This window comes from Haemaphysalis longicornis, unplaced genomic scaffold (assembly GCF_048455015.1).
Source record: "Haemaphysalis longicornis isolate Haplotype H1 unplaced genomic scaffold, Haemaphysalis longicornis Haplotype H1 scaffold_2, whole genome shotgun sequence".
In the NCBI taxonomy this organism is placed as follows: domain Eukaryota; kingdom Metazoa; phylum Arthropoda; class Arachnida; order Ixodida; family Ixodidae; genus Haemaphysalis; species Haemaphysalis longicornis.
This window is the reverse complement of record NW_027526295.1, coordinates 177,061,588-177,075,456: the sequence shown is the minus strand read 5'-3', so window position 1 is coordinate 177,075,456 and position 13,869 is coordinate 177,061,588. Positions and strand designations below refer to the sequence as shown.

Genomic DNA, 13,869 nt, shown 5'->3' with positions numbered 1-13,869 from the left:
GTTTCGAAACGAACGCCCCGTGTTCCAGACCCTGCAGCGCTGTTGGTATATTTTTTTCCCTAGACCCATGCTTTCTTTTATTGTAGAAGATTCCCTTAGCTAAATTTTACGCATTCCTTTGGGAATAAAAGTGGTTTGGTATCTTATAGGTGGGGTTAGAGGTGGGGCGCGATATATCAACACGTTTAGTCTACCAAACCGAACCAGGGCACATTGCAAATTCTACCCCAATGATACGTGCCGTTTCATCGACAGCATTATCCACGTCATCATTGCCGGACGCCACTTGCCTGCTCAGCCTTTTCAGCTTCGGGCGCTTCGCCTTTGTGAGGCTATGGCCCGCCACAAAAAACGCAAGTCCACGCATTCGACCCATCCTCCGTCCCCTCCGAACTCCTTCAGCCCGCAAGACATACCGCGGGAGCTTTCACTGACGAGCTCAGTTCCTATAGCTTTGCCCGGCCAGCACCACGGCGCAAGGGCAAAGAGCATAACCATATCCCCGCCATCCCCGACAGCAGCAGTCTCGATGCCCAAGATACGCACTCAGGGTGGGTTGCACGATGTCCTGTATTCTGAAGACGCGACCAGCCCGCCATCCGGGACACAGGCAGGTGCGCGGCCGAAGTCAGGGACTCGGACAGAATGGGCCCGTGACGACGCCGCCAGCACGACGCCACCCTTGCAGTCGACTTCGTTGATCGCCGATACTGGAGTCCACGACGTATTGGGCAAGGTTACGCTTGCGCCCGAGCAAGCATCGTACGCCAAGAACGAAGGGAACGCAGTGGTGCCCACGGAATCTGCGGGGAGCCCGTCACCTTGGCCAGTGGCCGGGACGAGCTCCCAGGGAGAAGCGCACGCGATGACGCCTGGCGCACCGGCGAGCAAAGGGGTGGTCACGACCATTCAACGGGCAGATGTAAGCCCCCAACCCAAAAGGTACATGCCTAATGGTGCACGAGCTTGCAGTTTCGCTAATGACGTGAAAGCCCTCAAACACATTAGGAGAATTCGTTGATTCGTCGCTCGGTTCTAAATTCTAATCTTATACTTTCTGTGCAAACCTGCAACCACACACTTAATATTACAAGGTTAGGCTTACTCGTAGCTTTCACCGGTTTTAAATAGTATTTTTCGGGACTATTTTGGCTCCTACTCTAACGCGCCAAGGTACATGTAGCTATCGCTGCGCGGGGCAATAGAAGATTTCGTTCCTTCAACGGCATGGACCCGCACTTCGCGACATCTAGAGGCTAAATTAGGGCACTAAGGGTATTATGCAACTGATTAAGGCGGACTTCTGGACAATGTTGTATTGCATGGGTGACGAGTAAAGCTTTTGTCCCGGTTGTCCTCCTTTGCCGTCGCGTAATTCGTGCGCTTTGCTCGTCTACCATGGTAATGTGTCATGGATTCGACTCGGACCGTGGTAGCTGTTGCCTTGATGGATGCGCAAAAAATTTATTGGTGCAACCTTAGGTAGTGTAAGTAGTTGGTAGCTATCTGCTATCTACTACTGCGTGACTACTTGCCTACGCCTTGCTTCTACGAAGAAAACTGCGATTTCGGTATCTTTGGTGTGTTCAAGAAACAGCGAAAAAACTCCGACCAGGGTGATCTATAAGGGCATTTCGTCGCGGTTTAAAGTGTAAACGTCTGTGTAGAAGCTCGCGAAATTAAGAATATCTTATGCTTAGATATTGAACTATTTAATTTAAAATTTTCTCCTTTAGACAAATACTTTTAAAATAAATATATTGGTTTGTACACTTGGTTTTTCAGATGAAGGGCGTCACCTAGCCCGTTGTTTAACGTTCTTTCTGAACACGGCAGGACAGCTTTTACATTTAGACAAATTGAAGCCCGCTGTCGTGGAAACCAGCACGAATACCGTTTACTCCGAGCAACTAAGAAGGGGTTGGCTTTGTCTCTTGGGACGCAAAGTGCATGACCCGTTGCCGCCTGATATCAACAGTTGCCGTTCACCGACAGCTGTAATGCCCAGCTTTCCCTTCCCCCTCCCCCCTTTTCACTATTTCGCTCACCCGGCGAGATCGGACGCGCACTGGTCCGCTCCTAGTGTTTTTGCCACAAAACGTGTATGTAAATGTATGTTTATTGCATAGAGTTTCATGCTAATATATAATAGAGAGACATCTGGCGCCACTGTCTAGGGGATCCGCGCTTCAGCGAGCGTTCCGTCATGATCCGGGCAGGCACGTTCCAGTTGTCCTTGGCATGGCTCATGAACAGGCTGAAAAGTTGGCTGTGGCTGCAAACAAGAACAATATTACTGTAGAAGGTTCATCAAATATGTTTTGTTAAAAAATTGAACCTCCAAAAATATTAATTTGTCAGTGATTATGTAGAAGCTTCATGCACGATGAACAAGAAAAAAAATGTTACCCTTTTTTTGTTGATTTTGGCTTCGAGACAAAAAAAAGATGCCATATGTTTAGCTAAGCCAAGGAGGCGAGGAACGTCACTAGCGACAATGGCGCCGCCCACGCCGACCCGCGACTGCAGCGACAGATTTCCCTTTACTATATGTTAGTATGAAATTCTATGGGTTATTTGGGCGTAGGAAGTGCGAAAGGAACATACTTGACGAAAGTTCTGCCTTCTAAAAATGGCGCACATGTCTAGTTTACGAGTGGGTGTTGAAGGAATGTTTCGACGGGCCGACATATGCAGTGGCTGGCTAAGTTATTATTTCGTCTTTTGCTCTGCCGCTCTCTTTACTGCCGTTTTGGTAGTTACCACGTCAGTGTACATTGGAAGGCTGGAAAACCGAGTCTTAGTAGCACCTCTAGATGCAAAGCTGTGGACCTCCTCTCACATTGTCCCAGAACGTTACACTATGCTTAGTACAAAGGGTTTTTAATGCTAACGCCATAGAAATAAGTCCGCTGCAGGAGTCAGACTATACCTATACCTATGTTTTGACAGTAACAGCTTGTAACTGCAAGGTACTCCCTGTAATTTTCAGCTTGAAAAAAAAAAAAGAAGGACGGGTGGAAAAACACACACAATACAGTGCTGTGTTTGACAGCCCTTCGTGTTTATGGTCAAGCTGATATTATCTCTGATTGGTAACCAACTCGCCCAATCTCAATTCTGCACGAGTTATTGTGCTTGCCTGTGACCTCTAGACAATTGAGGTGCGCCGCCAGACGTTGGTGCCTTCTACGCACAGTACTCAAGACGAGTTGTCACGTGCTCTCGGCAGCTGACACAGGGTGGGTCCGCAATTTCTGCTTGCGTTGAAGTCGAGCTGCATTGAGATTGAACATTTAAGGTGGCCGATATAGAAGGGTTCTTATAACATGGTCGGTAGAGGGTGTATGTTATGCCTTGTACAGTTCACAGCGATAATTTAAAGGATGTTAGGGATGAGCTATCGCCGCCTCACCCCGTACTTTATCCTCTACTTTATTGGCACATTTTAGGCGTAGAAGACACCAGCACAGTTGGCCTGTACTTGCGGTACGGTGACACTATTCTGTGCATGACCATTCGCGGTACCATAGCACCAGCGGGTGACATTTAGACGCAGGTTTCTCGTACGTATGGTTATAGCCTCCACAGTATTCAGTAAATACCAAGTCATCGGTAATATAGCGCACAGCTCGTTGCCCGTGCCTCTCGTATGATCGTTCCAGGCAGTTTCTTATCTCAGCATCTTTTGTGGCAATTTTATTTGCAATCTCCAATGTCAGTTGAAGAAATGCAGCGCTGCCAACATTCTTTTCTTCTGCTGTCGCAGTGACAGCCAGTGGACGCAGCTTGTCTGCGGCGCGTTCCTCTGCATGACTCTGGGCACGCTGATGGTCCTGTTCTCCGCCTGGTACCCGTTCCGGCATTCCAACAACACCACCCCGGCAGTCATATGCGGAACCACGAACCCAGCCAAGCACGTCACGCACAGAAACACACAGAACGCCGAGAGCGCAACCTCCAGCAAGCCTGAAGGTGTGGCAGATCCAGTGAGAGAACAGAGTATCGGGGTGCTCCGGCAGCCGTTATTACACGACTCCTACGATCGAGTTCCCATGAACCTTTCCAAATTCACGGTTCCAGATTCTGTTTATGCTGCCGGCCATCCAACCGTCGCCCCTCATAAGCTGACACGGCCGCATTTTCGTGGCCACCAAGCCACGCGTTGCTTCCCCCGACGTCGAACAGGGAATTTTTCAAGCCACCCATCTGTGCGCCCTGATCATCGGCAGCGACGTTTACCGCGTGATGATGGTGTCCGTAGCCGTGTCCGAAATATTCCGGAAGATCTGCCGCTTGCCTAGCATCAGGACTCGTAGCGAAGGTTAACGTAATGCACAGTGCCAACTCTCGGCGCTGTTGGATTTTCCACGAGAACCACCGTGGTGAGCGGGTAAATTTGTTCATTTAGACCATGTGCAATGCGTTCACGTGCAATAAGAACAGTGTCTTAATGTTTTCGTAATGGCTTCGCTCTGCGATGCCGGGTTCTTGTTTTGGATTGGAGAAACGTAGCAGAAAGGTTGCAGCCACCTCGAGCTCTTCATCCCCGACGAGTTGCATTTGATGACGGTATTCTCAAGAAGCAAGATTCTGCACATTTACAATTCCATTTAAAACTATTTCACGTACTTTGGGGTGCAACACCTTACCATGTTCCTGAAGTCCAAGTTTTAGAAGAAGGTCACGACAAAACCTTGCGAGTAATATCTTGGAGCCATGCTTTTCGTGTGGCCCGAGTACGATGAAAGTGATGATGTCGAAACTGATCCCGCGCATTCCAGCATATATGTAATTATAGAATTATAGCGGTGTGGCTTGTTTCTCTTTTTCCTCGCTTGAGGATTTTAAGAGTTCAAATTTGCCCAAGTACTGCTCCCATCGCTTACATGAGAACTGAATATACACGTCTTCACTCACAAGTACGGTGCCAAGTTAAACAACCTTATCTCTGCGCATGCCTATTCCCTGGTTCAAAAACAAGCATTCGACTGTGGTTCCAAGACACTAGCCTTTCATGGCTCTGAGCTCACTCTCGTACAGGCACACAGGTAAATGACAATTTCATATCCTAACGAAATGCATTCTGCGTGTACCTTTAAAATTATTCGGTATTACCGCTTTGCGTTTGTTGAAGTAGATTTTAATACCCCGCACAATTGTACATTTTTAAAACCCTCGGAACCCTACACAATTGTGTAGGGTTCCGAGAGATATGTTCGTTAAGGCTGGTTTTCGTGGCTCCTTTGTTTCCCCCAAGTCATGTCACCCTTTTGTGATTGCCATTCACCGAAGCTTTGTTAGTGCCTGCTCTCTTTGATGTTATGCGGCACGTTAGGGGTGTGACTTGAAATTTTAAGGTTACAATAAATAAAAGAAGAAATACGAATCTATATAACCTGCGGGTGAAACACCCAGCCCTCCTTGCAGAAAAGCCATGTATCCTCTCTTTCAAAATACTCTGCGCAAATATTACATTATACTTTGGTGCCGCATTGCTCATGCAATGATAGTCCGCCTTATTTTGATAAGCCATGGTACACCCCCTCGCATTTTCAGAATATAGCTCGTGTCTGCCCGAGCTATATTCGTGGCTCCTTTGTCGTGGTTTTCGTGGCTCCTTTGTTTCCCCCAAGTCATGTCACCCTTTTGTGATTGTCATTCACAGAAGCTTTGTTAGTGCCTGCTCTCTTTGATGTTATGTGGCACATTAGGGGTGTGACTTGAAATTTTAAGGTTACAATAAATAAAAGAAGAAATACGAATCTATATAACCTGCGGGTGAAACACCCAGCCCTCCTTGCAGAAAAAAGCCATTTATCCTCTCTTTCAAAATACTCTGCGCAAATATTACAGAATACTTTGGTGCCGCTTTGCTCATACAAATGCAATGATAGTCCGCCTTATTTTGATAAGCCATGGTACACCTCCTCGCATTTTCAGAATATAGTTCGTGTCTGCACGAGGCGTTCCATTAAAACTTCACCATCCCTCCCTAATGAAAGTTGAGAGAAGCGCGAAAGCGCAATACCTTCACTAAAAGTGCATTTAACCTTCTCTGAGAGTGCGTTCAACGATCGTCCAAAAATCAAAGACCGAAATCACAAACGAAGAACGTGCAGTAAGTAAACTCATCTAAGAATGACCTGAATGTATACCGATACGGGGTTTATGAGATAAGGGTATAATATTGTGTTTACTCCTTTTTTTATGATGGATGTGTGTGTGTTGTCTTATCTAGGACCGTTCTTTTTCGCTATTTTTAAATAACCCTCCTGACACAATGGAAGCCCGGTTTCACGCACGCGCCCTGTGTCCAGAAATCTTACCAGAGCTTTTCGGTGGACCAACCGGTCTATGGCGCAATTAATTGGTATTTTGACAGGACGACATCGGTCCCGCTACGAAAACGTTCGCTTTAAAGAAGTGCAAATTCGCGAATCCGGGGCAGTGTGTGCTTGGCTACGACACCGGGCTGAAAGACCTCGTCGCGGTCGCTTCCTTCTGGTCTGCTTCTGCCGACCAGACGCAGGGACAGCGACGAAGAGTTCCGGCGGCAATGCATTATGCTGTGTAAGCGCCAGCTGGTGGCTGTCGCCAGCAACCCTAGTCCACTCACTGGGAATTATGTAGTTACGCTTGTCACTCTCTCACGAAAATATCTCCATGTGGTTCCCCTTAAAACGGTTGGTACCGCTCTGTTGAACTAATTAGGCCAAGCTACGTGGAGTTACGATGGGGGGTTAGGTTACGTTAGGTTAGGTTTGGGTAGCTAACATTAGGTTTCGTTATGTTATGGAGAAACAATGTTTTAAATTAACTAATCTCCGAACCTCAGCTTGGCTAATCTCAAAATGCAGCCACACGTAACTTAAGTGAGGCCCTTTTTTACTTTTAGTAGTTTTGCCATTTCCAGCGAAGCTTTAAAGGTTCTGGAAGTCCCACCTGTTTTCAATACACGGGCTCCTACGGGAAGGGAACGGACAACCCCATGTATCTCCGATAGGACGAAACTGCAGTCCTTCCACGTTTCCTTAAGTCGACACAATTTTATTGCCATTACCATTAAAATGACGAGAAAAATAAGTACGTGTACATTCTGTAAGCATGTGTGTGATGTGTATGTTATGAACTTTCGTTGGTCATCCAGATTCACGGAGTGGAATGGCCCCATTTTTTCGTCCTGGAAATGTACCGAAGCGGATATAAAACTCCATATCATCATCACGAGCCCATCTACGCCCACTGCAGGGAAAAAGTCTCCCCCATTAATCTCCAATTACGGCGGTCCTATGCTAACTGCGACCAATTTATCCCCGCAAACTTCTTGATCTCATCTGCCCATCTATCTTTCTGCAGCCCCCTACGACGCTTGCCTTTTCTAGGGATCCACTCTGTTACCCTTAATGACCAACGGTTATCTTGCCTTCGCATTACATGCCCTGCACAAGTCCATTTCTTCTTCATAATTTCTACTAATATGTCCTTAACACGCGTTTGTTCCCTGACCCACTCCGCTCTCTTCTTGTCAAGACAAGAAGAAAACTCCATATAAACAAGAACAAATACCTGCGCGTTTTATGGCTGAGGCAACTTATTTTGGCGGCACTGTCTCAAACACATTATTCTGCAGCTTAACCTGGGTGAGTAAAGTTATCTCCGAAAAAAAAATTACTGCAAAAGCATTACCTCAAATATTGAACCATCCTCTCATTATTATACCATTCTTTTCTCAACGCGTAATATCCTCCTTCTGTCGGCTATACTCACTCGGCAAACACGGGCGCTCGCATTAAAATACAAAGAGGAGAAAAGGGGCAGAGGGAACGCCCTTTGCTATTCTCGTAATCACTCTTAGTCGCGTCCCGGATGGCGTCCTATTTATATGCGATGGGCAGTCTCAATACTGTGATATAAGAGGCCATGACAGACGTCTTTTCCGTGAAGAAACCGCAGGTGGTTGCAGCACGCTTATATGCTGCGCCAACGGCCCGTGTCACGGCTATGAACAAGCAGACAGCCTGACGCCAGGAAATAAATAAAAAGGGGGGCAATCGTGAAGCTCCGAGCGAAATGTGTGGCTTGCGGCGAACCCGCGTATTCCTCCGCACACATGGCCCGCGAGCTTCCTTTGCGGTGGCCGACGACGCGCGCCCGACGGCGCGGCGAAAGCCGAAAAACATTTTAAAAAAATCTTGCACACACATGCGCACTAGGAGTGGAAAAAATTTCGCGCGCGGCGAGTTGTGGTCCGGTGTGGTCCGGTGAAGAATTTCAGCGCGGAGCAAGTTGGGGTCCCGCGCTTTGACTCTTGCTCTGTAGTTCATACTTACTTCCGAGTGTGCACACTTTCTTGATCACATTCGCTTCCGCTGACATCAAATGTGTGCTTCGAGGTCGGTGTAACAGTGGAAACAACTGAGAATGCGATGGGTTTATTAGGGCCACTTGGAACGCAAGCCTAGCAGCTGCGCCATGTCAAGCCAGCTGGTGTGTGTATTGCGGGAATAGCCCGGTTGAACACGAAAGAATAGGTAAGTTCCAGGATTTCTTGTTTTGTTATGTTTTTCGAGGGGTGCGCGGCGCAGACTGTAAGAATTAGTGTGGGCAGACAACTATTAAGGGCCACGAAATTATGCATTTTTCGTCGTCGTAAGAAGCCCGCGCCAACACTATTCTTCGATACCCGGGGTCGTACGGTAAATTTGACGTGCTTTATAGAGAGGATTCGGTTTCCCAGTGCGGCGGCCGTTTTGGGATTCAGGCGAAAAATAACACCCCTTGCACATGTGAGGTTGTTCCGTTGCCGTAATGAGTACCGTGGTGCCATAAAGAAATTGCATTTTTACGCGCGCTTCCCTGTCCAGGTCAAGGCACATAAAGCCCAGTTTGATTTTTGTATTTTTCAGTATTCTATGGCCACTGCTTATCATTTTCGGTACACGTAGAAAAAGGTTAGGTAACGTTTTTTCGTAACTAGGTTTTCGCGTCGTCGTTTCGGCTAGTGACTTTTCTCTCCCCGTTGAGTAGCCTGGATTCTGTGACGATTTGTAAACTTCATTACGGTGCGTTTAAGTGGTAAAGTTTTCACATGAAGGAACATTCATGAGTAACACCTTTCCCCATCTCGTGTTCGCCACTGCTTTCGTCTGTCTGGAGTGTCAACTCGCGGTTTCCAGAAACATGATAGCATTGGCAGCGCAAACGCGGCGCGTCGCCGGCGTGGAAGTCGCTCGAAGCGGTTTCGTCTAAATGTTGTTACAGATGCGTTGGCTGTTGTTCGGTGCGCGCAGTTTACCTATGCTTTAGCAAAAGATATTGCTAGCAATTTGATTAGATCTTTAATAAAATGTTTTGCGCCATACTATTGGTGGAAATTGTTTCATAAAGAGAAATTAGGGCACATTACCCTCCGCATGTAACAGAGAACAGAGTTCCTTTACGTCATCCAATTGACGCGTCGGCGTCAAATAAAATTATCGCAAAGTTTTCTCGCACGCCTTTGCATTGAAAAAGCGTTCGGCCTTCCCATGTATATGAAGAAAACGTCCTTTTGGAGAGCGTCTGAATCTACAAGCAGTAAGAAATAAATAATTGCCTAAACTACAGCGATGCACTTGCCTGATTTATGATATTTTCACATATCTGCTAATGCGTTGGTGATATTTCTGCTGCGCACCTTCAGGCTATACTGTTATACCGCCGATAAATAACGGCACCATTTTGTACCTAGTCACTTTTTCGCCTGCCGTTTCTTTTCTTCGCTTAGTGCCAACAAAACAGATTGCTACCCGTGACTCAACGTTTTTGAAATGTTTACAACGCTGTTTCCATTCAGTGCGACGAAATTCCAGAAGCAGCAGCTCCCGGGCCAAAGATTGCTTGGGGCGATTCTACAAAGTCCATCTACATAATCAGGAGGGGTGTATCTGGACCATAATTGAAGCCCAGATAATGTACTTTTTCTTTTTTTCTTTGTTTGGTAATATATTACATTAAGGACATCAGATACCCGTCAGCTTTAGGCCAAACGTTGGGCGTTACCCAGTCAGTAGCCTGCAAAAAAGACGAGTTTCCTCCCTGTTTTGTAAGCAGGAAGCTGCTGAAAATTCCATAAATGAAAACTAATTTTATCTTAACAGGTCGTCATTTGCTCTTCCACAAAAAAGATTTTCCTTTGTGTGTTCCATAAGGTCAATCTGCTAATATTTGTATTTGTTATTTCAGTATAAGTGATTTGTGTTCACATTTGTATTTTGTATATCAAATAAAAAGAAAACATCGTTTCTTCGACATGGTGTCATTTATGTAATTTTCATCTCACAGTTGCGCATGCTGATGAATTCGAGAATGACAAAATACTTAACATTTACATACCTAACTCAGTTCTCTGTTCGTGTCCCAAGCTTGTATGAGTAGACTATGACTTCAAGATCCGGATGGGTTTAAGGTATACAGATATTTGCTGTACAGCTTTGTTTGCAACATGGCATTATGAATATAGAGAGTTTTTTTTTTATTTCGTGGTATTTGCATTGAGGCCTGATAAATCACGGTGTGAAACACTGTGAGATTATAAAGGTAAACCCTCATTGCATGAAAACTGAGGTCATGAAGATGTTTCAGAAGTGCACAAATTACAAATGTGTTAGTGCAATTCTAGCCATTGCAACCCATTTATTTGTTGCACTCTTTTATATGGTCCAAACTTCCGATGCACAAGGGTGCGTTCATGCCCAAGTGCTATGCTTTAGGTGAACTGCCTTGAAAATGTTGAAAATGCGGAACCGCAACCTTGCGCTTCCGCGTACAATAATACAACTTGTTCATAACACACCGCGAATGAAACGAGGCCCTTTAAAAAATTTCATAAATTCAGAAAATTGTCTACTATTACGCCGCATTCTTATGCCGCTTCTCTTGAGTGTGAGTTTTTTAGAGCCAGTTTTCTTGGTTTTTCTAAGGCCTGTCCGTCCAATTATTACCCTATTATAACGATCACAGGTGTTATTTGCGCCAAATCTGCATTTTTTTTGTAAATGAAGGGCGTGGCAAGGCTCAGCATTTCCCGTATTTTTTTGTTTTTCTTTTTCTTTTTTTCAAAATTCTGTTCGACCAATTATCTCCATTTACGCTATGATAACGATTACAAGTGGAAAATCCGCTAAATTGTGTTATTGTGGAAATTTCGGTACTATGACACGGCGCGTATCCGCGGTCGCAACACCAGGCCAAGTGGACATCTAGCTGGGATCCACCCTCCTACTTGTCTAATTGGCATGCTCAAGCACTCATCTGTGTCTCAGTAGATGTCACTAGCACGCGTTTGTGAGTTGAAGGTAACAACGCATTCACTGGGTCCATTTTTATCTGCTAGAGACACCGACCCGTGGTGTTATCCGGAATGGGTGCTTAGTTCTCGCAACAGCAAGATCCAAGACCTTCCTTGAATCCCTCTCAAACCAAAAATTAAGAGATGTTTGTTTGAAGTAAATTACTGATCCTTGTTTACTGAAGCTTCGCTAAGAAATTTGGCGCAGATCGGAGTGTTATTCGCTGTGTTTTTATTCTTTAAGCCGATGGCTCTTTTGCTACCATTCGTAAGCCTTTACGTGTGCCAGGAAAACAAATTTTCAACATTTCGAGTTAAACAAAGCTGTCAGATAAAAACGCCAACCCCACCAGTTTCTATGCACTGATTCTATAGTTCTTCAACATCGGCCTATTCCACCTAACGGTACTGCGTTAAAGAGAAAAGTACAAGCAACACTACGCAAGCGGATCCAGCTGCTTCCTTTGTACTAAATTATAAGGGAACGGCACTTGCAAGACGTTGTCCGCTATTAGATAAAGAAACGTTTCCGAGCTCTAAACTAAAACCTCCATGAACCATCTGATAACTTCGTTTCACCGGCAACGCAAAAGTACTTCCGTCTTTCTTCCATTAGTCCCACCCCATACACAAGTGATCCAAGACCTACAAGGATATCACTGGATCTCACGATGCCGCCACGAAACAACATGCCCGACGCGACGCCACGGCAGTTCTGCAATGGAATTGTCGCGGTATAAAAGACAATACCCACAACCAGATATAATAGCCCTCCAAGAAACGAATGGAAACACCAGATTGCCCGGATATATAACATACGCCGACCCACCCCGAGAAGCAACAGCAACCCTAGTGCGGAGCAGCATTTCGGCGACACAGTATGTTACCCCACAGAGGGACTGTGAGAATACGCTCGTAAAGATCCACTCGCGCTCAACCATGGAAAGGACCAACCTATTCATCCTTAACATCTACTGCCGCCCCTCGAGCAAGAAACCCGGAGTTCAGGAAACCGCACAGAAAGCCCTGGCGTTAGCAAGGGACCACCCCACTCTTATACTGGGACATTGTAATGCTCCACACCAGATGTGTGGGTACAAGGACAACACCAAGAAAGGACAGGCAATAGCGAACGTGCTAAACCGAAACCACCTTGCCCCACTAAATGAGCCTGAGACCACAACCAGACTTGGCACCAGTACATCAAGAGACACGAGCCCAGACCTCTCGTTGGTCGCAGGTTCGCGAAGCGTCCCGTGGATGACTACTGAAATTAACCCCGGATCAGACCACTATGTTATCCGTCTTGCAGTTAAAGGCAGAAATTAAAAAACCAAAATCGGTGCAGCCGGAATTACCGACTGGGACCGATTTCGCAAGACCAGAATGTCTCGGGAGGAATCCACAGGATTCCTTATCAGGATTGGGTGGATTGGGTGTGGCAGATAGCCTCAGACGTAAAGACGCATACTAAAGTCACCGCCACCACATACCAGAATCCCTGTGTAGACCCGAAACTTAACCCAATCACAGTCGTACCAGAATATTGAAAAAACACAGGCATAACCCCAAGGTCCGCAAGAAAATAGCTGAGATAAACAAACAAGCGGCAGAGCACGTAGCAACCATGTGCAAAGAAAATTGGCTAAAGTTGTGTGATGAACTCCAGGGCACTCTAATGATGAGGAAGACCTGGCAGCTGCTGCGCCACTTAATCGACCCGCTAAAGAGCAAGGGCGATTAAGAACGTAGCATGACCCGCACACTCAACGCATTACAGAGAACTACACACCAACTTCTGCAAGATCTGGAACGCAAATACCTGAAGGTGGTATGTAACTCCACCCTTCCTTCATACACTGGAACCCGAACACCGAACTCGACAAAAAGATACAGCTCTACGAAGGTAAGGTAGCCATCGCCGAAAGCAGAAAAAGCAGCGCCCCAGACCCAGACCAGGTCACCTACGCAGTTCTCACAAACTTAGACAACCAACCCCTTCAAATTCTCATGGACCCCTTTAACAATTTTTGAACTGAGGGGAGAGTTCCAGCACAACGGAAGACGGCGGAAATCCGCATTCATACCGAGACCGGGGAAGTCAACACACATCGAAAACTTGCGGGCAGTTTTTCTTACGTCCTTCGTAGGCAAATTATAGAAAACATAATTCTAAAGCACCTCCAGAAACGCCTGGACAAGATCAGGCAGATACCAGCCACAATATCCAGATTCAGAAGACACTTCGGGACACCGGATGTGCTAATTCAAGTGAAGGAGGACATTCTCTTCCCCGCCATCCGTCATGAGCCATCCTCGCACTTGATCTGAAGGGATCCTCCTTCGGAACCAGAACAACACAGGCTTGGGAAAGAAGAAATACGCCTATACTGACGACTTCCTGTCCAACCAAAAAGCCATACTCAAGATCTGGGGCCTCACCTCGGATCCCAACACCGTTGGCTGTCGAGGGACCGCCCAAGGCTCAGTCCGGTTTCCGCTATTGTTCAACATCAGGCTCTTGGGCCTCTTGGGGG

The 13,869-nt window shown here is 46.4% G+C and overlaps 1 protein-coding gene across 1 annotated transcript in view; it reads right to left on the bottom strand.

Moving 5' to 3' along the window:
- Positions 1 to 2,123: 2,123 nt before the first annotated feature.
- Positions 2,124 to 13,869, bottom strand: part of LOC144169521 (organic cation transporter 1-like) — an 86,669-nt gene continuing 74,923 nt past the window's right edge. The window contains exon 11 of the mRNA XM_077698728.1: positions 2,124 to 2,275. Within this exon, the coding sequence (XP_077554854.1) occupies positions 2,174 to 2,275 (102 nt within the window). The 3' untranslated portion in view covers positions 2,124 to 2,173. The remainder of the gene's footprint in view (positions 2,276 to 13,869) is intronic.